Source organism: Rhinatrema bivittatum, chromosome 8 (genome assembly GCF_901001135.1).
Source record: "Rhinatrema bivittatum chromosome 8, aRhiBiv1.1, whole genome shotgun sequence".
Taxonomy (NCBI): domain Eukaryota; kingdom Metazoa; phylum Chordata; class Amphibia; order Gymnophiona; family Rhinatrematidae; genus Rhinatrema; species Rhinatrema bivittatum.
In genome coordinates, this window is record NC_042622.1 from 98,310,773 (window position 1) to 98,335,158 (window position 24,386).

The following is a 24,386-nucleotide window of genomic DNA, read 5'->3' on the forward strand; positions in this document are numbered from 1 at the left end:
TGTTATTTTAAGTATACCTGTCTGAATATAGGATAGGCTATTGTGGAATGTTTTTGTTAGATAGCTGTAATTTATTATAAGTACATTTTAATTTTATTATAATACATTACTACTGTTCTCCACCCTGAGCTGTGACCAGGAACGGAGGATTAAAAATATAAAAATAAACTTATTCCTGGGAATTCACTTAAATTTTATTTGTTTGAAGTCAAATAATTAAACAAATAACATAACAAGGTGTCTTACATAAATATATATTGTGAAAATATTTTTGTATTTACTGTTCTTTTTGATGAAGTCAAATAACTCCAAGTGTCTAAACTTGAATGCATTATTATATTTTTGGAAGCCATTTTGGAGGTAATATTCAGTAAGCTTGTGAGAGGACAAGTTATCTAGCTAAAGTTAGTCGGATAACTTGTCCCTGATATTCAACAGAATGTATTTGCCCAAAGTTATCCAGCTACAATCTAACTGGATATGTTTGAATATAATTGGTTATATATTTTTTTAGTTAACCAGCTTTATGTGATCAGATAACCTGCCATTTAACCGGATATTTTCTGTGCTGGAAGCATAAAGAGTACATAATTTATGCTTCCAGTGCTGATTCTTACAAATCGGCTAAGTTACATAGATAACTTAGCTCCTCCCCAAAACGCTTTGTTTTTTATCCAGTTAAATTTTAACCAGATAACGACTTATCTGGCTAAATCTAGTCAGATAAATAGCTCAATAGTCAAATCCATGCCATTTAGATGGATAACTTGTGAGTTTTTGGTCTAAATGGCTTTGAATATATTACTTCAGTATTAATAATACTCCATAGTAGATGAGGATGGCAGCACATAAAGAGCTAATTGGCTCATCCAGGCTGCCCAGTTGAGATTCTTCCACTTTGGGTAGATGAGTGTACAAATTTCCATACGCTACCAACAACTCTACCCTTCTCCCCAAGCTTGTCTTTCACCCCTTCATATTTGAATTAAGCGTGCCTAAAATCTGTTAAAAGTGCTGGCCTCCACCACCTTCACTGGTGGGTCATCTTTAGCTTAGTTTTAACACGTTCGATACTTAATCCAACTCCCAGGTCCCTTCAATGTCATATTACCAGGTTTTGTTATGCGGACTTCTTCTAGAAAAAGGAATAAGCCTTAGGAATCCATTTGCTGTCCTGAGAGTGAAAATAGTCTGCAAATTGAGGCTACCTGAAGGTTTATTCAAAGTTTATCCTCCTCTGTCTGCACTGATTACTTTAAGCTGGGACCTTGTACTCAGTTTTCTCTTTTTTCATTTTTATTCTCAGAAGAACAAAAATGTCCTTACTGGAATGTTTAGAAGTGTGTAAACCTTAGCAGACATTTAGAGCAAGTTCTGAAAACAGTACAAATTAATAAACAGAGTCACAGATTGGTTGAATTAATAACATATTTGTGCAGCATGCTGATTTCCCAAATTAGCGTAAAATGGTGCCGCGAAAGAACTCACGGGTTATCTAGTAGCAGAACAATCGGGTTGAGTTCTTTTCGAGATCTGTAGTACGCTCGGAGAGGAACAATGAAATTATATAGCCCATTGCCAGCCGTCTCCGCGGAAACAATAATCAACTTGTTCTTGAAACCATAGGCCTTTGCATCTTCAAAGCTGTTGTGCTGGCATCCCTGCAGGGAAATACAGGGTGGGGGAAACCAAAGCACTGTCATCGCATGATGATTTCAGAGCCTCACAGCTGAAGAACGATGTAATACTGTGAATGGATTCTCCTGGGGAGAAATGTGATCGCCACACAGAATCGGCCTCATTACTAGAATTAAATCATTCTTGTGCCATGTTTACAGAGCTGAACCTATTCGCAGACAGATCAGAGTAGAGACAAATTGGCTAATTCAAACCACGTGAAAACAAATGAGATCCTCTGGGACAGATGTTCCAATTTACCATTTGATTTTTATCATTTGTTGAGTATAGAATTCCATGCTGTAGTTAGTTCAATTGAAAGATATCATAGTAACATGCCAGATGATGATAGATAAAGACCAAATTGGCCCATCCAGTTTTCCCAGCTGAGATTCTCAAATACAATCCAACACTAACCTCCCCACCCCCTGCCACCTCCACTGAGTATCCTTTTACCTGACCTCCCAAACATTTGCCTGTCACCCTCCTCCTGTGTCCCAAGCCTGCTCAAAACTGGCCAAAAGTGCTGGCCTCTACTATCTCTGCTGGCAGGTCATGTTGTTTGGTCTTATCTTCAGTTTTGATATTTACAAGATTGATACTTAATCCAACACCCGTATCAGACCAACAAATTCAGCCTTCTTTGCATTAGAGTATTTTTAATAATAATAATGTAGATTTAACATATAATAGAACCTTTCTTCCATCCTAGGTCCTAGTACTTCTCACTCAGTATCATATGCTAGAAACACACATACAGCCATCTCAGGGGTGACAAGTCTGGGTCCTGATTTTGACCTCTTGAAACATGTAACAACTTCGAGAGAGGAGAGAGGGAAAGAAACAAAATCACCATTCTTGTAATCCAACTATAGAAGGAGGAGAGCTGCAGGGACATTCCAAATACCAGATGGAATATAACAAAGATTAAAAAAACTCAGTAGCTAATCGAAATCCAAGATGGATTTTTCTATAAGAGATAGAGGCTGTCCATTGTTATATAAGAACAGTGTTCACTCTCCCTCTGGCTTCAGTAATCTGTCCTTGGGCAGGAAAATGTTAACAGAGAAAAGATTTGCAGTGGGGATGAAATAAAAAAAGAAGGGGCAGGAATGAGAGCTCTGAATCATCATAATCCACAGAGAAAGCCGGCACAAAGGACCAGCATGGACTAGAGTCCCCGTGCAGAGGCCCATTCATCTTTTCTACAATGGCACTGCAAGATGACTCCTACACAACTTCTGTTCAGCTCAATCTTTAGCTTGAGGTATGAAAACAGGGCTGGCATACTGTACCTTATCCAGCCTAAGGCAGCAGAAAAAGGCTTTCAGTGGCAAAAGATGGCAGAGCGTAGGGGAACTTCCAATGTAGGGAGAGTTAGGAGGATAGCCCTTCACGTACCTTCAACAAACAAAGAAACGTCAGGTCTCAGACAGAGATGCTTTTAGTTTCTATTCTGTCATCTTCTACAGGCCTTGGCACTAAACTTCTTTGCTTTACTGTCAGGGCCGTCCATAAATGACATCACTTTTTTGTCATGAAATCAAACTCCCCTCCCCTCCCCCTCAACACACCATCAGAAATCTCCAAACCCCCTTTTAACTTAGGAGCCCTCCCCCTTGTCACAAAAGTGGTAACTTCCTCTCCCTTGTCAGAGCATGACCACATTTATGGACAGCTTCTTTGGGGAATTGTTGATCTGGTGCACCTGTGGCTCTCTCTGTACCCACCCAACGTCCTCCCCCCCCCCCCCAATTATTTTACTGTAAAGTGATTGCGCACTTGTTGATCTCTATAGGGGTAGTTTTCAGACTGGCCTCATATCTGCAAAGTGCATGGGTAATTTTTACCAGGGCTTTGCCCTAATTTTCAAAGCAAAAATACCTGCATACTTTCACTTTCAAAATTGTCTGAGTAAAATTATTCACACACACGTATACCTGCCATTTTGTGCAGGGAATTTTTCTGACTAGAAAGAATGCCCATATGTTTTAGAGATGTGCTTCGGGTAAAAATTTCATGTCGGACTTCATTTCGGCCCCCCCCCCCCCCCCGCGGGAATTTTATTTTTCCCATGGTTCGGGATTTTTTTGGGGGGGCCCCGATTTTTGGGTTAGTGCGCACTATCGGGAGTTAGTGCGCGCTAACTCCCATTAGCGCGTAGTAACTAAAAAATGAATTGTTTCTGAAATTTTGGAAAATATTCAATTGTTTTTCGGTTCTCCCGAACCATTCCAAATTAGGCAATTTTGTTGAGATTGCCTAATTCGGGAAAAACGATTGCACCTCCCTAATATGTTTTAATTTTCATAAGTATGCACGTAGGTGTAAACCCCGTGTCCAAGAATGCCTCACCCTACTGCAGGTAAAAGCATGCATTTAGTAGCAATACCGGTGAACTTTTACTCACATACAGGATGGGCAAATTTCAAGAAGCCCATTTCCACGAGTAAAATATTGTTTTCAATAACTTTAAAAAATTACCCTCTGCATTTGTAATGTTAGTTCCTAAACTAAACTGTCCAACCTGAGATAAAAATACTAATGAGCAAAATTATGCACACATATGCATAATTACCAAATAACTTTTACTGAAACATACGAGTTCTTGACTTGACCACATGGTGGCACTTTGATACTTTTCTTTTTTCATTGTACCACAGATTATAACCTTTGCAAGGCTTGTGCTGTTAATGGTAGCAATGATTCAGCTTTAGTTCCCTAGGGATGCGCAGCCCCATAATGTTTGGTTTGGTTTATTTTGTTCTTATTCACTTCGTTTAATTTGTTTTTCAGTTATTTTGGTTTATTTTTTCATTTTGGGGTTTAAATTTTGTTCTTATTCACTTCGTTTAATTTGTTTTTCAGTTCAGTTAATTCGCAAAACAAAAAAAACAAAACATTAAGCAAGGAAAAACCCCCAAAACAAACAGAAAAATGCTAAATAAAAAACAAACAAGCCTCCAGCGGCCTTGGCTGAACCTTCCTGAGCCATAAAATGGCCCTGAGCCAGGCGCTGACGTCTAACCCTGAGCTGGGCCTGGTAAGGTCTGGTGCTGAGGCCTAACCATGGGCTAGGGCATGGACAAAGGGCTAGCCCTGGGCCGGGTTTGGTGCCGAGGCACACCAGGGCCAGGGAGCTCCCAACCTGGACCCCACTGTAGCCCTTCCAGGATCCTGCACTGAAATAGACAGAAGCAATGCCCAGGCACTCCCGTCCAGGTTCCAGCACTTTAAAAATGACACTGTCTGTCTAGGAACGATGCTGAAGTGACCTCACTTTGGCACTTTCTTCTAGTGTGGCTGGTGCTATTTTAATGAATGGCCTCTAGACATGTATGGCCATACATCAAAATGGCACTGGCTGCACCAGTAGAAGGCATCAAAATGGATGTCACTGTAATGCTGTTCCCAGGTAGACCATGGCATTTTTAAAGTGCTGTGATCTGAGTGGGAGTGACTGGGCACTGCTCCTGCTCATTTCAATGCAGGATCTGGAAAGGGAGAAAGTGAGGGCCAGAATGGGAACTCCCCAGCCCTGGTACTTGGGAAGGATCCAACCCCGGGCTGTTCAGGGCAGGCCGCAGGGCTAGGCCACGGAGATGGGCTTGGCCTTTGGCTAGGCTGTGACACCAGATCCAGCCCAGGATTAGGCTGAGGTGTCAGGTTGCCAGAGGCCTGTTTAAAAAAAATGCAATGAATAAGAAATTACCCAAAAATTTGGGGATATTTTTGTTGAAGGCTATTTTCAGTTTGTTCCATTTGAAAGAAACAAAAATTGGCCTTGATTGTTACATTTTTTCCATTTATTAAAAACTAATGTGCATCTCTTGAGTGCCCCATGTCACAGTGTGGTAGGAAATGTATGCCAAATATCAAGCTTAAAATTTCTCTTGAGTTACATGCCTTCTCTTTTGGGATGTAACAACCATAGACCTAGGAAGACACACACACGTCTATTGTCAGTTGAGTGGAAGTGATGCAAATTATGGAATACACAGATATGCAAAATGTTTTAAGATTCCCAATTTGCTGTTCTGATCTGAGTCATGAACAGCATTAAATCTCATGCTCTACAGGTGAAAGACTCTGCCTTTAAATTCGGCAAATCCCTGCCCACCCTCTTTATAATTGCTAGAGGTCTGTATTTAGTAGTCCTAGCTTAATTACAAAATCATCACCCTTCTGCTTTCTCAGATAAATAAGTTGCCCTCTGTAGAGGCCTCAATATCCTAAGGATCTTAAGGGGCAGATTTTAAAAGCCTGGCAATGCGCACAAGTCCCAGGACATGTATATGTCCCGGGGCTCGAAAAAAGGGGCATGGGCGGGGGCGTGGCCAGAGGCCTCCGTAGGGCCGGGGGATCGCGTGCCGGCACTCGGTTGGTGCGTGCAACCTATGCCTGCCCAGAGGCAGGCGCAACTTCCAAAATAAAGGTTGGGGGAGGGGGTTAGGTAGGGCTTTGGGGGGTGGGTTAGGTAGGGGGCGGGGTGGAAGGAAAGTTCCCTCCGAGGGAACAGGGAAAGCCATCTGGGCTCCCCTAGAGCTCGGCGCGCACAAGGTGCACAAGTGTATACCCCCTTGTGCGCGCCGACCCCGGATTTTATAACATGCGCGCGGCTGAACACGTGCATGTTATAAAATTGGGCGTAGATTTGTGCACGCCGGGTTGTGTGTGTGTAGCTCTTTGAAAGTGACAATGAGATCACATTTTATTTGCAAAATCATTTTTTCCAAAAAAAATATTTGCGAGATGGACCACACGATGACTTATGATTGATTATACATAAGGTGGAGATATTGAATATGTGAAAACATGTCGATGACGCCTGTCATAATGGTCACTAGATGATACTGGGTGATATTGTGGGTCAGAGAAGCATAATCTGTTGATACACTGATATAGTTCTAGGTTTTGCATATATGTATATAAGCCAAGATTAGCGTCATGCTACCTCACAGTCTTGCAAACCACATAACTAGATTAGTAGGAAGGTGATTAATTTCTCAATGAAGATCTGGCACAGGTATATCAACAGCACACTTACTCCTGAACAGGAAATGCTTCATCATCTGACTGCGTCATCTCATCTTCTGATTGGTCACTGAGCAAGTCACATGGCAAAACTGTACTACTGTCCGCTATTTCCAGAACAGGTCCAATGCTGGGTCTTCTGCTTGATCCATTTTCTGATGGCAGTGTTAGTTTGCTGCTGCTAATGGGCCGACACTCTGTGTTCTGCAGGTCCATTGCTACTGTACCTGGATAAGCAAAGCAAAGGAGCAACAAAATCAAGAGAATCACACAACCAAAATGTATATTTTGGTGATCACCAGAGTCAGTTTACATGTTCCTATTGAGCTTAGAAATGGAGGGGGTTAGGCTCAAGAGTAATGTACGGAAGTATTACTTCAGTAGATGGACCAGACAAAAATGGTATTAGAATTAAAAAATACATGGAAGAGGCAACAGAGAATTCTTACTCGTAGGAAAGGGAGTGTTCACTTCCTTTTCTCTTTCATTTTGTTGGTGGTTTTTTTTTTTTTTTCCAAAAACAAAATTTTTTTCAAAACACATGGGTGCTGTGGAGCGACTTGCATCTGCCCAGAGTACTCGAGTGTGGTTAATGAGAATCAAATGAAGATAGTAAAGAATAAATATGAGTGAGGGCCTTAACCATGCTGTGAGAAACTGGATTCATCTTATTGATCCAGAGAATACAAGTAGATGTGTCACTGAGGTATCCACAGCTAAGTCGTGCCCTTGCCTTCATCCCACATGTGCCTACTCACGTCCTAATCGGCAGTATCACGTCACAGTCTAGCCAGTTTCTCACAGCATGGTTAAGGCTCTTACAGGGCCGGAGAGAGCAGGAATTAGGCTGGTGCCAGCTAAGAAAAGCAGGCCCCTATGTAAGGCTCTGATGCGATATTTAATAAGAGAAATTGTTTTCTAAATTTCCCAAATAATTTTTTTTTATTCAAGAAGGTTTTACGAGCATTTTTGTTAGCAAATTCTTCAATTACAATTGAAATTTCTATTTATACATGTTAGAAATAGATATATTTAGCTTTTTTTAAAAATTTTGCCCAACAAAAGTAGGCCCCTTGAACATTGTAGGCCCTAGCCAAATGGCCATGCTGGCACCCCCTCTCTCCTGGAGTGCTTACTCATACTCAGTAAGTGAGACCGTGAGTGTTACCATGATATGTTCTCAAGCCCTGCTTCAGGCACGGCTTAATAGTTCTGTATTACTAGTACATTATTGTTTGTTTTTTTCAGTCAGCACCTGCTACTAATTAACGAGTATTACAAGTTAACTAATAAGTTTCGGTAGAACAGAGGGGACTGTTGTAGCACCCATTAGCAAACTGACATCTGCAGCATGTAAGTGGCATTGTCATATTGGTTTCATCATTTGGCTTCAATCGGCCGATATGTTAAGTCTCTCACATATTTTATTTTATTATTTATTATTTATTATTATTTATCTCTCACTTTTTTTATTACCTATTTTTTACTATCTTCATTTGATTCTCATTAACCACACTCACGTATTCTGGGCAGATGAAAGTCGCTCCACAGCATCCGTGTGTTCTTCCAAGTATAAGGCATCAGCAACTCTATGATGTCCAATATTTTATTTATTATTATTTATTTTTTAAGGTTTTAACCACACTTGAAAGGCTCTGTCTGGACATCTCCATAGGCACCTTGTTATATCTGCTGTTGCATACACACAGAAAGCCATCTTTTTGTCCCCCTTTTTTTCAATCAGTTTGTTTTTACATTGGCTCGCGACCAATCTATTCTTTACTTCTTTTCCCATACATTAGTTACATTAATACTACCTCTCTGAGTCTGTAGGTCTTAGATATGCTTTACACTTACACCAAGTTGTCTTTTTTAGAGTGTTTGATAATATGGATACATACCACTGCCGATATTTGACCCACGTGATCACATTCGAATCCAATGAAAATAAGTTCTTCTATACAGGTATCAAGCATCATCCTACCATTGTTACATCCCATCACCCTGATCCAATGTTCATGCGTGTAATATTTTATTTGTATTCTTTATGTGCCATTGTGATGTCTTCACACATATATATGTTGTTAAGTATTAACTCTTAACGTTTGTCATAACTAAAAATTTTTTTTATTTGCATGCTGATTTACCCATTTTATGACTTTTATTATTTGTGACGTTCACACACTTTTGAATGTCTCTTATTGTTCCTGATATGTGTGTTTTAATTTTGATTTTAGTAGCCCCTGAGGCAGCTCTTCGCATAGACTAAAACTTGGCCAGAGTTGGGCAGGATGGTCCTGTAAGCAAGTTTAGGGATGCAGGGACCTGTCTGGTACAGGACACTTCCAGTTCATCTCCCACTTTACTTCACAATCCTAAGTGCAGGAAAAAGACATGTTCTCCTCAGAAATAGACTTCTTTATTTATTAGATTTGGCAGGATATATCATTTAGAAAATTAACAATTCCTGTCTCTAACTAATCTAAAGATCAAAATCACAGAGAATATAGAAAGTCATGGTTTAATGGAACACAGCATGGATTTACCCAAGGGAAGTCTTGCCTCACAAATCTTCATTTTTTGAAGGAGTTAATAAACATGTGGATAAAGGTGAACCGGTAGATGTATTGTATTTGGATTTTCAGAAGTCATTTAACAAAGTTCCTCATGTCACTCAACGCACAATTAAGCTCTGGAATTGGTTGCCAGAGGATGTGGTTAGTGCAGTTAGTGTAGCTGGGTTCAAAAAAGGTTTGGATAAGTTCTTGGAGGAGAAGTCCATTAACGGCTATTAATTAAATTTACTTAGGGAATAGCCATTGCTATTAATTGCATCAGTGGCATGGGATCTTCTTGGTGTTTGGGTAATTGCCAGGCTCTTGTGGCCTGGTTTGGCCTCTGTTGGAAACAGGATGCCGGGCTTGATGGATCCTTGGTCTGACCCTGCATGGCAATTTCTTATGTTCTTATGTTGAATACTGTCAGAATAAAGGTTTTTTAGATACATTTCTATTTTTCTGCATTTCTGTTTTCAAAGGCATATGGGATTCCATTTTCAAAAATACAGAAACTGCATGTTTTCAAATGAAAAAAACACCAACCATATGCTACAAGTGTGCAAGGAAATTTAGTATTTAAAGAATTGGAGGAGTTGGGGAAGTTTAGTCAGTGTCAAGTTAGAGGACCCCTCAGATCTATTAGATAATTCTCAGACATTTGCAGCTCAATTTCAGTCTCCATATCCAGCTATCTTGGTTAATTTTGGCCTAGTTTGGACACAGATTTCCACCAATTTACTCTTTGATTTGAAGTATACAAAGACTGCATGATACTTTGGTCCAGGCTGATGTGACTAACTCCCCATTCAATCTAAGTAAATCTATATTTAAGGGAAAAGATATCTATAATATTGAGACCAAGCTGAATCGGACTCCGATTATCTAACTAAATTCAAGCCAATTAGTTGCACCTTTAGTTCAGTTTAGCTGACTCCTTTTCATTGGCAGCTAAAGGGGAGTTACATTCAGGTACAGTAGGTATTTCTCTGACTGCAGAGGGGTTACAATATAAGGGCAGATTTATTAAGGGTTCTCTCCCATTCGGTATCTATGAGAAAAAAGCTTAGTAAACCAAGCCCTAAGTTTGTACCTGAGATAATGGAGAGTGAAGTAACTTGCCTAAGGTCAAAAGGAACATCAGCAAGATTCAAACTCTTTTTTCTTTGATGCTAGTCTACTGCATTAACCACTAGGCTACTCTTCCAATCCAAGCAAATTGCAAGATGTGTTCAAACTAGATTAAGAGCAGGTTTACTCAATCCTCTTGAAAGGGTTCGTTTTACAGTGATTAATTAATTATAACCTGTAAGACTTTCAACAATAGCATTTGTAAGTGAAACACTGTGACTGGATTAATAAGAGCATGGATCATGAGCAGAATAGGATATTTTTTAATACCTACGTTGAACTGATATAAAATCACATGCTCAGGACATAAAAAAGGTATTTTATGTCTTTATTAAGGCACACAACCAAGTATTATCAATGTTAAACATGGTGAGTAGGGTAGGGTCTGCTACTACTAATCATTTCTAAAGCACTACTAGGCATACAAAACTCTGTACAAATATACATAAGAGACAGTCCCTGTTCCATGGAGCTTACAATCTAGACAAGAACAACATCCATGATAAGAGTCTATGAGAAGTGTATTTATTGGGTACAAATAAGAGTGAATTGCCTGATGAACAGAGCTCACAAGGAAGGGTGTAGGAAGGGAAAAGGGAACAGGTAATGAGGAGCTGCAGGGTGAATGTATTTGTAGGGGAATGAGGGATACTTCAGCTGGATTCAGAAGCGGACAGAGCCCGTGTAGCAATTTAAGAAGAGGAGTTACATGGTCATAGTGGTTGTTGAAGGAAGTTAAATCACCCAGCTGAATTTTGAATAGATTGCAGTGGAGGAAGATGGTTTAGCAGGAGGACTGTGAAGATCAAATTGCAATAGCTTTAGCCGGAGGTGATAAAAGAGTGGATGAGCATTTTGACAGCATGTTCAGAAAGGAAAAGACAGATTATTACAATGTTATAGAGGAAGAAACAACATGGTTTAGTGATGTTCTGGATGCATGTCAGAGAAGAAGAGAGCGCATCAAAGATGAATCCAAGGTTATGGGCTGAGGGAACCGGGCCATCCACAGAGATGGAAAATCAGGAAAAAGGGGGGGGGGGGGGGGCCTAGAACATTGCCTTCCAGCTCCATGGAAGTAACTGACACCAATGCTACAGAATCCATAAAATTCAAGAGCTATTGCATTGGGCTACTTCAGTGATAACTGCTATATTACATTGCCTTCTTTGGATTTCATTTCTCCTTCTCTTTTGTTGTCTCTTCCTTTCAGAAAGTAATTGAAAAAAACATTCACAGAGCACTGAATGAGACTTGTGCCATTTCTAATTATAGTTCACGTATTGTGACAAAAATGTCACCATGTGATTAGAAATATACTGGAAAAGAGCTGTTAGCAACAGCGAAGCATTGCTGAGCCCAGCAGCACCAGTAATATACACCCTGTCAAAACGGCAGAAAGACTGGTCAGTGCAGGCCAGGGCCTAACGCAACGCAGACATGCAAAAATTCGTATTTGTCAAACCGTTTTCTTTTTCATTAGACACAAACTGCTACCGTAGGGGTAATGTTTGAAGGTATTCCTGCATGTAAAACCGTGTTTTAAGCACAGACGTGTCCTTTTACAAAACTGCCTGCCTGCCTGCAGATAAACATGTGCATGTAAGTCATGTTCGTGCACGAGTGTCTCTGGACTGTGTGAAGGTAATACTGGGGGTGAAATTTTCAGGAAAAAATTGTCTGCATGTTTTAGCAGGTGTATCTTTTGTGGGGTAAATTTGGTGGGATAATTTTCAAACTGGCCTAATGTGTGTAATGAAACTTCAAGTTTTGTTACGTTGCATGGTTAGAGATATGTTTCACTGTAAGAAATAAGTACCCCCCCCCCCCCCGCTTATTTCCTTTCATTATCTGTAAACCGATGTGACATCATTGATCTAATGTCGGTATATAAAAATGTATAAATAAATAAATCTACTGGTCTACATTTGAAAAAAGGTTTTTCTTCTGCTGACCTAATTATTTTTGCTGATTTTACCCAAATGAAAGGTGCTGATTCCAAATATGAAGTAAAAAAATATGCAATACGTCAAACTTTTTCACAAATGAGAAATGTTTAATTAAAGAATATAAAGTCGAATATCAAGGGTAATAAGAAGTGATAGCATGTAATATATTTGTTTCATGTAAAAAAACGAGTCTATCGTCTAACCAAGAGAGCAATAGTTATGTAAATTTTAATTATTAGGGAGAAATTTTCTCTCCAATGGTTTTGGGGCTCTCGCCACACCATTGGAACTCTGAAGCTGAGACTTTTTCCTCTGACCTTTAGTCCACTGTCTCAGGTTTTCAACACATGTCCTGCACACAGACTGGTCGATACAGTTATGCCGCGTTAGAAAGAGTGCGGCAGTGCCAGGCGCACCCTCGTTCCCCGCACGCACAGTTCTCTTCACCTACCACTCGATACTCTCTTCAAATTGCATGCAAATGCAAGCCGCGTCTGCGAAGCGTTAGGCGAAGGTTAGGCCCGCGCAACCCATTTTACTGTATAGAGCGCCTATACAGTATCCTGGGTGCTCGGGCCTAACGCTTCACGGCCACGCTGGTATCTGTCATTTCAAATGTCATTTCAAATGACATTTGAAATGACAGGTACCAGGAAGTGGACAGTTATGTTCTCCGATGCTCGGCAAACTTTCCCCCAGCCCCCGCTCACCTGCCCTGGCCGCGTCCGGTCTCCGGTGCAGCCCCAGTCCTGTCCCCTCCTCCCGAAGCAAAAAAAACAAAACCGAAAAAGTAGCAAGAGAGCGAGGGGAGAGACGGGCAATCCTAGGCTCAGGCCTGCTAGTCCCTTCTCCTCTCCTCCCGAAGCAGGGCGCGAAAAGCAGCCTTGCTCCGGGAGGAGGGGGGGGGGCAGTTTAAAGCGACGAAGCAACTTACTTTTGCAGCCCCCCCCCTCCGGACATCGGCGACGACCGCGGCTCCAGCCTCCAGCTGTCAGACGCATCGCACGTGGGAAAGCGGCCCCTATGCATGCAATTGGCTGCTCAAGACGTGACGTCACGACGTTTGGTGTCACGGCATGTGACGTCACGTCTTGAGAAGCCAATTGCATGCATAGGGGCCGCTTTCCCACGTGCGATGCGTCTGTCTGACAGCTGGAGGCTGGAGCCGCGGTCGTCGCCGATGTCCGGGGGGGGGGGGGGCCTGCGGCGCAAGGAGAGAAGACGCAACTTACTCCAGCCAGCCCCCACTTCGGCAGCTCCCCTTTGGCAGCCCCCCTACGGCGGAGACGGCAGTGTAAAGCGAGACGGACCTTCGGCGGAGACTGCACTGTAAAGCGAGACAGACTGCAGCGCAAGGAGAGGAGGAGAGAGAAGATGCAACTTACTCCAGCCAGCCCTCCTCCGGACAGCGGCTCCTCTGACTCCCAGCTGCCGGCAAATATAGACGCCCGAACGGGTAGGCCCCTCGTGCAATTTGACCTCAAGGTGTGACGTCGCATGCCGTGACGCCAAACGTCGTGACGTCACGCCTTTATCCCACCAAATTTACCCCACAAAAGATAGTAAGTTGCGTCTTCTCTCTCCTCCTCTCCTTGCGCCGCGGTCTGTCTCGCTTTACAGTGCCGTCTCCGCCGAAGGTCCGCCGTGGTCCGTCTCGCTTTACACTGCCGTCTTCGCCGAAGGGGAGCTGCCGAAGTGGGGCCGCATTGGATTTTTTTTTTTCACTTTTTTTTTGCTTCGGGAGGAGGGAGAGGACTGGGGCTACCCCGGAGACCGGCACCCATGGACGCGACCAGGGCAGGTGAGCGGGGGCTGGGGGAAAGTTTGCCGCTTACCCTTACTCCTGCCTCTAACGCAGGGGTAGGGGTAGGCGGTAAACTAACAGGTTAAATGCATGGCAAATCGGCAGGGAAAAAAAGGGATAGTCGGAGCGCGCGTCACAGTATCGGAGGGAATAGCTAATTCGTTCATTAAATAGCTAGTTCGTTCATTTACATATCATTTACATGCTGCGTGCGGGAAAGGTTACGGGTCGGTTTCAAGAAGCGCTAAGGACGCGTGAAACTGGAGACTGTATCGCAGGATCGCCTTACGCGTCCCAATTGTGCGCCCACAGCGAGTTAATCTCCAACCGCACCTTACAGTATCGAGCTGAATATGTGGTGCCCAAGGTTTGTCCTGGTCACCCAGTTTAACCCTGCAGGATAAGCTTTTCATACAAAGTCAGATATATTTGTCCTTTGTTTGGGTGTTGTAAAACAACCACAAATGTAACAGAATATATCAGGATCATTCCGGCACCGTCCACGAACTATTCCAGTGTTGGTTGACATATTCAACAAAAACAGATTTAACAGAGTTAAATTTGCTGCGACTTCTAAGCCTCTTGAACGACTGAATGCTGCCCTCGGTTTTCACGCTGCTTATATAGCCATAAAATGCCGACGGCAGCAGTTTTAAACTGTTTAATAAGCAGTCTTCCTATTGGTTACACCGATTGCGTATTCAGCATATCAATCTGTGCATTAATTATCTTTTTTGCGTATTCAGCATATCTAAATAATAATGTTACGGTATTGCTATGAGTTTACTAGTAGATAGTGTTTTGCGGAAAAACCAGATGTGACTGGAGGAAACGGATGTGATTTTTGCATTCAGCACACTAAAATACAAAATTGATGTAGACCAGTGTATTTATTTGCAGCAAAAGTTATATGGACTGTTTGAAAATGAACTTCATAAAGTATGCTGGAGACAGAGAATCTAGAGATCAATGAAAAAGCATATTTTGTTCCTGTTAACATAACTCATTTGGCCTTGATTCTACTTCAATTCATAAAATATACTGAATGCATGTCAGACTGTTTCCAGTCTTGATTTCCCTTCTTTCACTGAGACATGACACATTCATGCATAGAGTCAAGCCTTCACAGCCCACAACCAAGCAAGCAAGCAAGCTTATTTGTGCCCCATGCCCCTACCCTGATCCCTGCTCCTCTCCTCCTCCTCCACTCGATCCACTCTGAACACCAGTCTTCTACAGCTCTCTCGCCTTTCTCCACCTCTCCAACTCAATCCTCCCTCCTTTCACCCTTGATGGTACCAGGATAGTGGCACTCTTCCAAGGCTGCCGCCCCATGCTTGTATTTCAGTCACTTTTCCACATCAAGGGTGACTGCCTCTCTCACCCACCCTTCGTTACAGCCCTGCAAGTCTGCATCTAGTTTTGAGGAAAGGGGGCAGATTCTTGCAACTTAAGGAGTGTCCTTAAACAGATAGTGCCCAACCATCTTTCCACGGAGGCAGCATGGTATTGCACAGGCAATATGAGTGGTAAAACCGGCTCAGAGACGATTCCTGAGAAATGACGAGAACGAGGCAGTAGGAATGGGCATGGAGCTCGCCTAAGACTCATCCTGGAAAATGGACTTGGCCTTTATTGCTCTAATTATAATTACTGCTCATTAGCAAGGATCCCCCATAGTTAGTTCTGCCTACATATCTTGCAATGTTAATGCAACTGAAAGTTTCTGGAAAGCAACAATATATCTTACAGAATCTCATCTTCTTTTCTATTTACGGAAGATCAAACTGCTAAACATTTAGGGGTAGATTTTAAAAAAGAGCGCGATCGCGTACTTTTGTTCACGCGGCAGGCACAAACAAAAGTACACTGGATTTTATAAGATACGTGCATAGCCACGCGTATCTTATAAAATCCTGGATCGGCGCGTGCAAGGCTGCCGATTTTGGGCAGCCTGCGCGCGCCGAGCCACGCAGCCTGCCTCCGTTCCCTCTGAGGCCGCTCCGAAATCGGAGCGGCCTCGGAGGGAACTTTCTTTCGCCCTCCCCTCACCTTCCCCTCCCTTCCCCTACCTAACCCACCCCCCCCGGCCCTATCTAACCCCCCCCCCCTTACCTTTGTCCCTCGATTTACGCCTGCTAGAAGCAGACGTAAATCTATGAGCGCCAGCGGACTGCTGGCGCGCCGTCATCCGACCCGGGGGCTGGTCCGGAGGCCTCGACCACGCCCCCGGGCCGGTGCCACGCCCCCGGTCCCGCCCTCGAAATGCCACGTCCCGCCCCCAAAACGCCGCGTCATTCGGCCCCGCCCTGACACGCCCCCTTTAAAAAAACCTGGGACTTACGCGCATCCCGGGGCTCCTCGCGCGCCGGCGGCCTATGCAAAATAGGCGCGCCGGCGCATGAGGGCCCTGCTCGTGTAAATCCGGGCGGATTTACGCGAGCAGGGCATTTAAAATCCGTCCGTTATCTTGTTTGGCTCCTGAGAAAGCTTCATTACTGTAATGAAGACATATCTCTAAACCTACCTGCAACAGATGCAGTACAAATTATAGTTCTAGATCAATTCAAACTTTATCTTAAAGATATACTATTGAATCATTTGTGTCATATATACAGTATATAGAAAACCAGAAAGGTCTTGTTCACTGGCCCAATTAAAGAAAAGATATGACCCCTATGATATATTTCATTTTATGTCAGTTTTCCATAGAGATGAAAGCCATGGCACAAAAATGTTATGTGTTTTACTGTTTCCCAACCATTTTGAGCCCAAGGCACCTCTACTTGAACAAATATTTTGTGTTGCACACCAGCCTCCAAGGAGCAGGAAGTGCAAATGTGGCAAGGACTCGTATGACCAAAAGAAGAGGTAGGGAAGTACTGAAAGCCCTCCAGTCTCCCTTCCAAATTTTAAAACTGAGGAAAAGAGGGGGCTGAGACACACATGAACCCATCATGATGGACCATCCCTCTCTAAGTACAAATGCAGGAGAAGAGAGGCCAGCCTGTTTGTTTAATTACTTTGGCTGCCGCATGTGGCTGCTAAGATGCAAGGGGTTAAGAGCACAGCCCAGGTGCTAGCCTGGATTTGAGCATCAGGGAGTGATGACTTTTCCGTGGCATACCTAAGTCTGAAAGCACACTAGTGTGATATGGTACACTGGTTGGAAAACAGTGACAAAGTTGATTAGATTGAAAGGAAACCAGAGAGTCATGTAATTAGCTTTAAATGTGAATCCTCCATGGAAAAGCAGACTACAGTTTAATTTAATTATAACATTTAAATTGAGTTCAACCTTCCTTTTGGTTGCTCAACAGCTCTCTCTGAGGCCTATGTACTAAGCATAGAGACAAAATGGGATAGCTGGACCTCTGTGTGGTAGACCAGAGGAAGGCAAATAATATAAAATCAAAATGATGAATCTACTGCTAATTCTGCAAGACAACAAAAACTAATTCCTTTCGGATTTAAAGTATGGCAGCCCCTAGAATTATTGCACCATTCCCACCAATCTCTTTTCCTTCCAAAATTGTGTTCATTTTCTTCTGACCACATTTATCCCCAGCCAGTTGCATTTTTATTAAAAGCATCCAGATCAAGAGCTGCGAAGTTTGGAAATGTACCTTGGTGAAGAAGATCTGGAAGTCTAAGAAGAGCTCATAGGCCAATAGCCACATAAGTTGTTTAAGCTTTTACCATAGAGGTTAAAGGGAGGACAGTTCGAGCAATGGGAGGTTCCAGGCGTGCAGAGTAATTTTTGATTTAATTTCTTGGGCCAGCCCAAAAAGGATGGAGATATGTGCCTCCACAATGCACTAGGGAGAGTCGCTGACCAGGAAGCTGGAGAAGGCAGCAAGTGACGGTGCTCTCTAGGGCTGCAGGAGAGGAAAAGAGTGTGTTTGCTTTCTCATAGGAGTTGGAGGGAGTTCAGCAAGCAGTGCTCAGGAGAGTTACTTTCAAAGTGAGAAGGAAATTCATCGGGGAGGCCAGGTGCTTCCAGCCAAATACTGGTGATGCCAACTGTCTGTGGGAGAAGAGGATTTCATGTCTCAAGTGTAATCCTAAGGGAGAGGTAGCCCCTAGAAAGCAAAGGAGGGCCATATTCTTGTACTGGTTACTTAAGCAGCCTGAGAAAATAACTTCTGATGATTTTTCTCTACTGACTTTTCGGGACTGTCTATTATTTTTTGTGAAGAACTATTTTGCCTATACTTTTTCCTACTAGTGTGCTGCTTTACCTTATTTTGTTTTCAGTAAAAGCATATATTTTGGTTCTGGATACAGATCACTAGGTGCAAGCATTTTTATTAAGAGATTGTGTGAGTAATCTGGGCCTTTCAACTTTGCTGATCCCATAGAAGAATCTTGAACCAAAGTTACATCCAGATTTTTCTCAACCCTGCAGCATCTAAAGGTGACTCCCTTGCCTGTTTCAAGAAGTGTCCTGAGAAAGGGGGTTACAAAATGTGATAATGTCTCATTGCAAGCTCTTGTGCAACACCCAAGATTCCCTGATAGTCTTTATTAATTACCAATGACTTCTGATTACACCAAAATGTGCCACATTATACTAGCCCTTTTAGGATATTTTCTGATAGCTTTTCAAGAAACAAATGGTAAATGAAAAGCTATCAGGAAATGCCCTAAATTTGTAACTTTCCTTCATGCCTGCTCCATGTCATTGTGAAATTCTAGTTATATTTTACAAATAATAATAAACATTGTATCGCAAAACTTCTCATTAGCTCTGAAAACCTCATAGGTCCCTCCTACTGCTGCTACTTAGCATTTCTATAGCACACGTAGATGGCATTTTCAACTCCATGTGTGTTATTTCACATGAGAAGATGCAGGTGCAAATGTCTGCGAACACTTTGTACTCATGGCAGAATTCAAAGTGAAAGTATGCATGGACTTTTGCTGTGAAAATTGATGCAAAGTCCGTGGATTAAAAGTACATGCAGACTTTGCCTCAGTGCAGACAGCGTGAAAATTACTCCGGTGTTGCTCACACTGGGGTAGATTTTAAAAGAAGTACATGCTCACATGGATGCGAGGATTTTATAACATGTGTGCGTTGCGCATGTTATAAAATTCGATATACGCATGCACGTGCCCACTGTATTTTAGCTTTCATGTGTGCATGTGCAGTCGACCCACAATTCGCGTGAGCGGAGGGGGGGTATTTTTTACTTTACGTGCAGCAACGCGATTTCGTTTTTCCCAGTTCCCTCCCAGTCCGCTCCAATTAAGGAGCAGACTGGGAGGGCACATCCCTAACCTTAACCCTACCCTTCCTACCTTTCCCCCTCTCTTCTCCTCTCCTCTCCTCTCTGACCCCTATTCCCTACCTATCTACACTATTTTTTTTTGTTTGTTAACTTACCTGCTCCTTTGGAGCAGAAGTAAGTTATGTGCGCCAGCCAGCTGTTGTCACACACTTCCTCAGGACAGGGCCTAATGGCGCTGTCCCGGCCTGCCCCCCACTCTCCCAGCCTGCTCCTTTCTAGAGGCCCGGCATATCAGCGCATACTGGTGGATACCTGCGTGGCCTGGCCCCCTTCGAAAATGCGTCTGGCACGCGCAAGGCCCAGCCACACCCGTAACCCCCAGTATTTGCTTGCACACACACATGTTTTAAAATTGGGCCAACATTTTCTAGGCCCTGAGGAAGGCTGTAGAATCACTGACTGAAAACGAACCACCTAACAATCAGAGGCGCGCCTTTAGCTGCATCACTCCGTGTATATGGAATGCCTCACCATTGGAAGGGCAGAATCTTTGTGATTATTTAAAGGTTAGAAAAGCAGTGAAAAGTATTTTGTTTAAGGAAGCTTTTGATTGATAAGCACTGGCTTGGGTTTTCTGTTCATGATGAGTTTATAGGTATAGAGTGGAAGGCTCCTTGGATATTTATGGTTGGTGTTTACAACTGATTTTAGTGTGATTTGCATTGTGTATGTATTTGTTGTTGTTTTAGTCTCATATGCTAATGGTTTTATTGTTTATTTTTTAATTTATTTACTTATTTTTTTAGTTTAGTTTATCTTAATATACCACCTTTTTAGATAAATCAGAGGTTTTTAAAATACAATAATTAAAAATTACATAACACATACAGCAACTTGCAATATACAACATAAAATAATAAAACAAAATGATTACAATTATTACTTAATTAAAATATAAAATTAATACAAGAAAACTGTAGGCAATTAATTAAGTCTGGCTAAATAACCAGGTTTTCTGTGTTTGATTTTGCAGTTTTTATCTTTGTCGTAAATATTTCATTTTATGATTGGAATTTTATTATACTATGAAAGAATTTATTACAGGTTTAACTCACCAACAACCATCTAGATAGTTTGTCAAAGGATACATTTAAGTAAGTAAATAAATAAATAAAATTGTCTTTACAAAATGGAAAACCTGCCTTTCTTCTAGTACTCACCCATACTAGCAATTATACTGTGAACAGGCAGCCTGGAGGGCCCATCGTATAATCCCCTCCCAGGAAATCCTTTCTTCTTCTGCTTTTCCTCCTGTTTAAATATAAAAGCTGAGTTTTCTTCCTTCGTGATATTGATGTAAAAGCAGGTGTCCGATGCTGCCATGATATGCCTGGGCCCAGGATTCAGCAGAATACTCTTATTGTCTTCTCTTCTCACTCCTATCAAGCATACTCCATATCTAATGCAAAATCACCACCATCCAAAAGTTACTGATAGTAATTCTAAAGAAAGACTAGATTGCTATAAGACAACCTCAGGAAAAATAAATACAACATAGATACTTGAGTCTAAATTTAAAGCATGCTGATCCCCCTTTACCTGCTGAAAATTAAAAGCTTTAAAAGAATGATGAAACTTTTTATATAAAAAATGGGCATTATTAGCAGACCGTATATTGCCCATTATCTGAAAGTTCCGGCTGCTGCTGAGTACATGATCACCATATATGGAGTCATCTTTTCCAAAGTCTTTTACAGGGAAGTTAAGTTCAAACACTGTGTCAAATCATAGAGCATACACAACAATGGAGACATTACTTCCCTGATAATTTTGTTTTCCTTAGTATAGACAGATGGACTCAAGACTAATGGGTTATGCTCCCCTGCCAGCAGATGGAGACGGAGTCAGATTTCAAATTGATGTCACCCTACATACACCCCTGCAGTAACCTCAGCCCTCCAGTATTCTCTTCAAAAGCCACTGTGGACATACTAGTGAAAAAACTTGATTAGAAATATGAATAAAAACGGATAACCATAACTGTACTCAACCAATTATAAACATGGAACCCCAGTAAGAATACAGGTGCCCTTATCTAGGGACTAGATGAAGGCTTACCCATAATCTCTTGGATTCTATATCTACTCCACAGGCAAATCCTTGGCACAGTTCTTGGGCAGCCAAGGGCGGGATGTTGAGTCCATCTGTCTACACTAAGGAAAGCAAAATTATCAGGTAAGTAATTTCTCCATTTCCTCGTGTGTAGCCAGATGGGGAAGAAGGCTGCCCGTGGTCCGGTCAACACCGCCCATGCAAAGTCTGTGTTCTCTTGGGCTTGAACTTCCAGGCGATAAAACTTGGAGAAGGTGTGCAAGGAGCACCACGTCACCACTCGACAGATATCAATGGGAGACAGCAGTCTAACTTCCGCCCATGAGACTGCCTGAGGCCTAGTGGAATGAACTCTCATCTGAGAAGATAATGGCTTTCCAGTCTCCACATAGGCTCCTGTGACCACCTCCTTAATCCAGCGAGCTATAGTAGCTCGCAAAGCTAGTTCACCCTGCTTCCTTCCGCCATGAAAAACAAACAGGCTTTTGGACTGGTTCTGAGACTTCCAGATACCACACTAAAAGTCTCTTGACATCCAAATGACAGAGGAGATGATATTCCTCCGCATCCTTGAGTTTATCTAGGGATGTCAATGAAATGGATTGATTCAAATGAAACTCCGAGACTACTTTGGGCAAGAAGGATGGGACAGTATGTAACTGTAACACCCCTAGAGTCATCTGGAGGAACGGCTCCCGACACGACAATGACTGCAGTTCTGAGATGCGATGTGCCATGGTGAAAAGCCGACAGTCACTCAGGGGTGCATGGTTTGGAGAAATGTATCCTTGAAGGATATTAATGAAACAGGAGAGTTAGGGCATCCCAACAGAGAGGTTCCATTAAAAGCAAACCTAGTCCATGTGCCTATATGTAAAAATTATTCCTAACAACTGAAAAGCAGGTTGTTAATACAAACAAAAACCACACTTTGAAATGTCTGTATGCCAATGCCAGAAGTCTAAGAAGTAAGATGGGATAGTTAGAGTGTATAGCAGCAAATGATGAGATTGATATAATTGGCATCACAGAGACTTGGCGAAAGGAGGATAATCACTGGGCAACAACGAAAGTGTTACTGACCTAAAAAGGTCCTACTCTGTAGTATCCTGATGTGCTGAACACGAATATGACCATGAAAAGTTTTTATTGGCTCTCGTTTTGAAGATATTTAATATAGTTCACTTTCTATGTTTAGTCATGTAAATTTATCCAGTAGGACTGTAAATAAGCCCAGAATGATGTAATATTGCATTATATTGCATAATACCATCATGCACACATCATCCAGAGTTTATTACATCATTTTCTGATGCAATGCAGTTCTACTGCCATGCTGCTGCTGAGTAAGCTAACGTCAGCAGTATACTATATGAAGCCCAGTCAGAAAGGGTGAGCATTTGAAATATTCATGCTGGCTGACTACTGCTGGACACTCCGCAGAGATGCTCCCAAACAGGTGTACAAGAGACAAGCAAAGAAATCTAAGACGTAGTCTATGACTTCATTTTTCAAATGGTATTAACCGTAGGTCTCCTACTATTGGCATACAATTCAAGATGTAATTATATTATTGCATATTACAAAAAAACTAGAGCCAATTTTGCATTTTCACAGTCACATTCGTGTTTAGCACATGGAAATGTATAATAATTGACTAATTTCATTTCCATAACATGACGTTTGTGAAAATTTGTTGCCTAGTCCCAATGGGACAGTGCTATATCAGGGTACAAATTATATCGCAATGATAGGGAGGATCAACTGGCATTTTATGTCCAGGAGGGTATAGAGTCCAACAGGATAAAGATCATACAAGAGACTAAATGCTCAGTAGAATCTATATGGGTAGAAATCCCATGTGTGTTGGGTAAGATCGTAGTGATAGGAGTATACTACCGTCTACCTGGACAAAATGGTCAGACAGATGATGAAATGCTAAGAGAAATCAGGGAAGCTAACCAATTTGGCAGTGCAATAATAATGGGAGATTTCAATTACATCCACAGTAAAGAGTGCAGACCTCCTACATTGAGTCCCAATCAAATGGATTCAAAGGACAGATTTAGACAGTCACATTTTTTTATTATTTAGTTCGGCAAATCCACTGACTTATAGTACAGACATCTTATAAGTGTCCCCTGACACGGTCCCATGTTTCGCCAAGGGCTGCATCGGGAAGGACCAAACGTTTCACAAGTAAAGCTGTAAGGAAACATAAAAGGATCGGGACCAAACAATGGACTTAGTGCCAACAAAAACCTCAGAACACGTCAAATGTACACAGGTTCAACCTACCTGAGTGCAGGAATTTTTAACCATGGCAGGGAGTGCATAGAACCTCAAAGCAGACAGGTATTTGAATCAAACAGAGTTGGCGCAAAAATCAGGTGAACCGATCATGTGGTTCCGGGGGGCCAATCAAAAGAGCCCCCATCCCTGAAGCGCAGCTAGCAGTCAGATGAATGGATGTCAATCAAAACCCGTCAGTCACGTAAATAAATACCATTCTAACTCACGATTTAAGCCCTTAGGGATAACGGTGTCTAATAAAAAGATCCACCTTTGTTCCTTCCGACCAAGGTGATCAGCATAATTTCCTCCCCGAGGGGGGCATGGGACCACTTCAATGACAAAAAAGAAAAGGTCAGAAATGGTATGCGAGTGCTGGACCCAGTGCTCCACCAGGGGTTCGTTTTCTCGGGAGTTCCGAATATTAGAGCAGTGCTCGATCATACGCGTTTTGACCATTCTTGACATTTTTCCAACATACAACAGAGGACATGGACACTTAATAATATATACTACACCATGTGTGGTGCAATCAGAGACAGATCTTAAAGAAAAGGTTTTTTGTGTAACCGGGTGTGTGAATGACGAAAGGGGTGCC

At 42.2% G+C, this 24,386-nt stretch overlaps 1 protein-coding gene across 1 annotated transcript in view; it reads right to left on the reverse strand.

The window, feature by feature from the left end:
* The window catches only part of KCNT1 (potassium sodium-activated channel subfamily T member 1), a 470,292-nt gene that overhangs the window by 93,988 nt on the left and 351,918 nt on the right, over window positions 1-24,386 (reverse strand). The window contains 4 exon segments of the mRNA XM_029613498.1: window positions 1,489-1,661; window positions 2,973-3,078; window positions 6,725-6,938; window positions 20,605-20,843. Coding sequence (XP_029469358.1) covers window positions 1,489-1,661; window positions 2,973-3,078; window positions 6,725-6,938; window positions 20,605-20,843 — 732 coding nt within the window.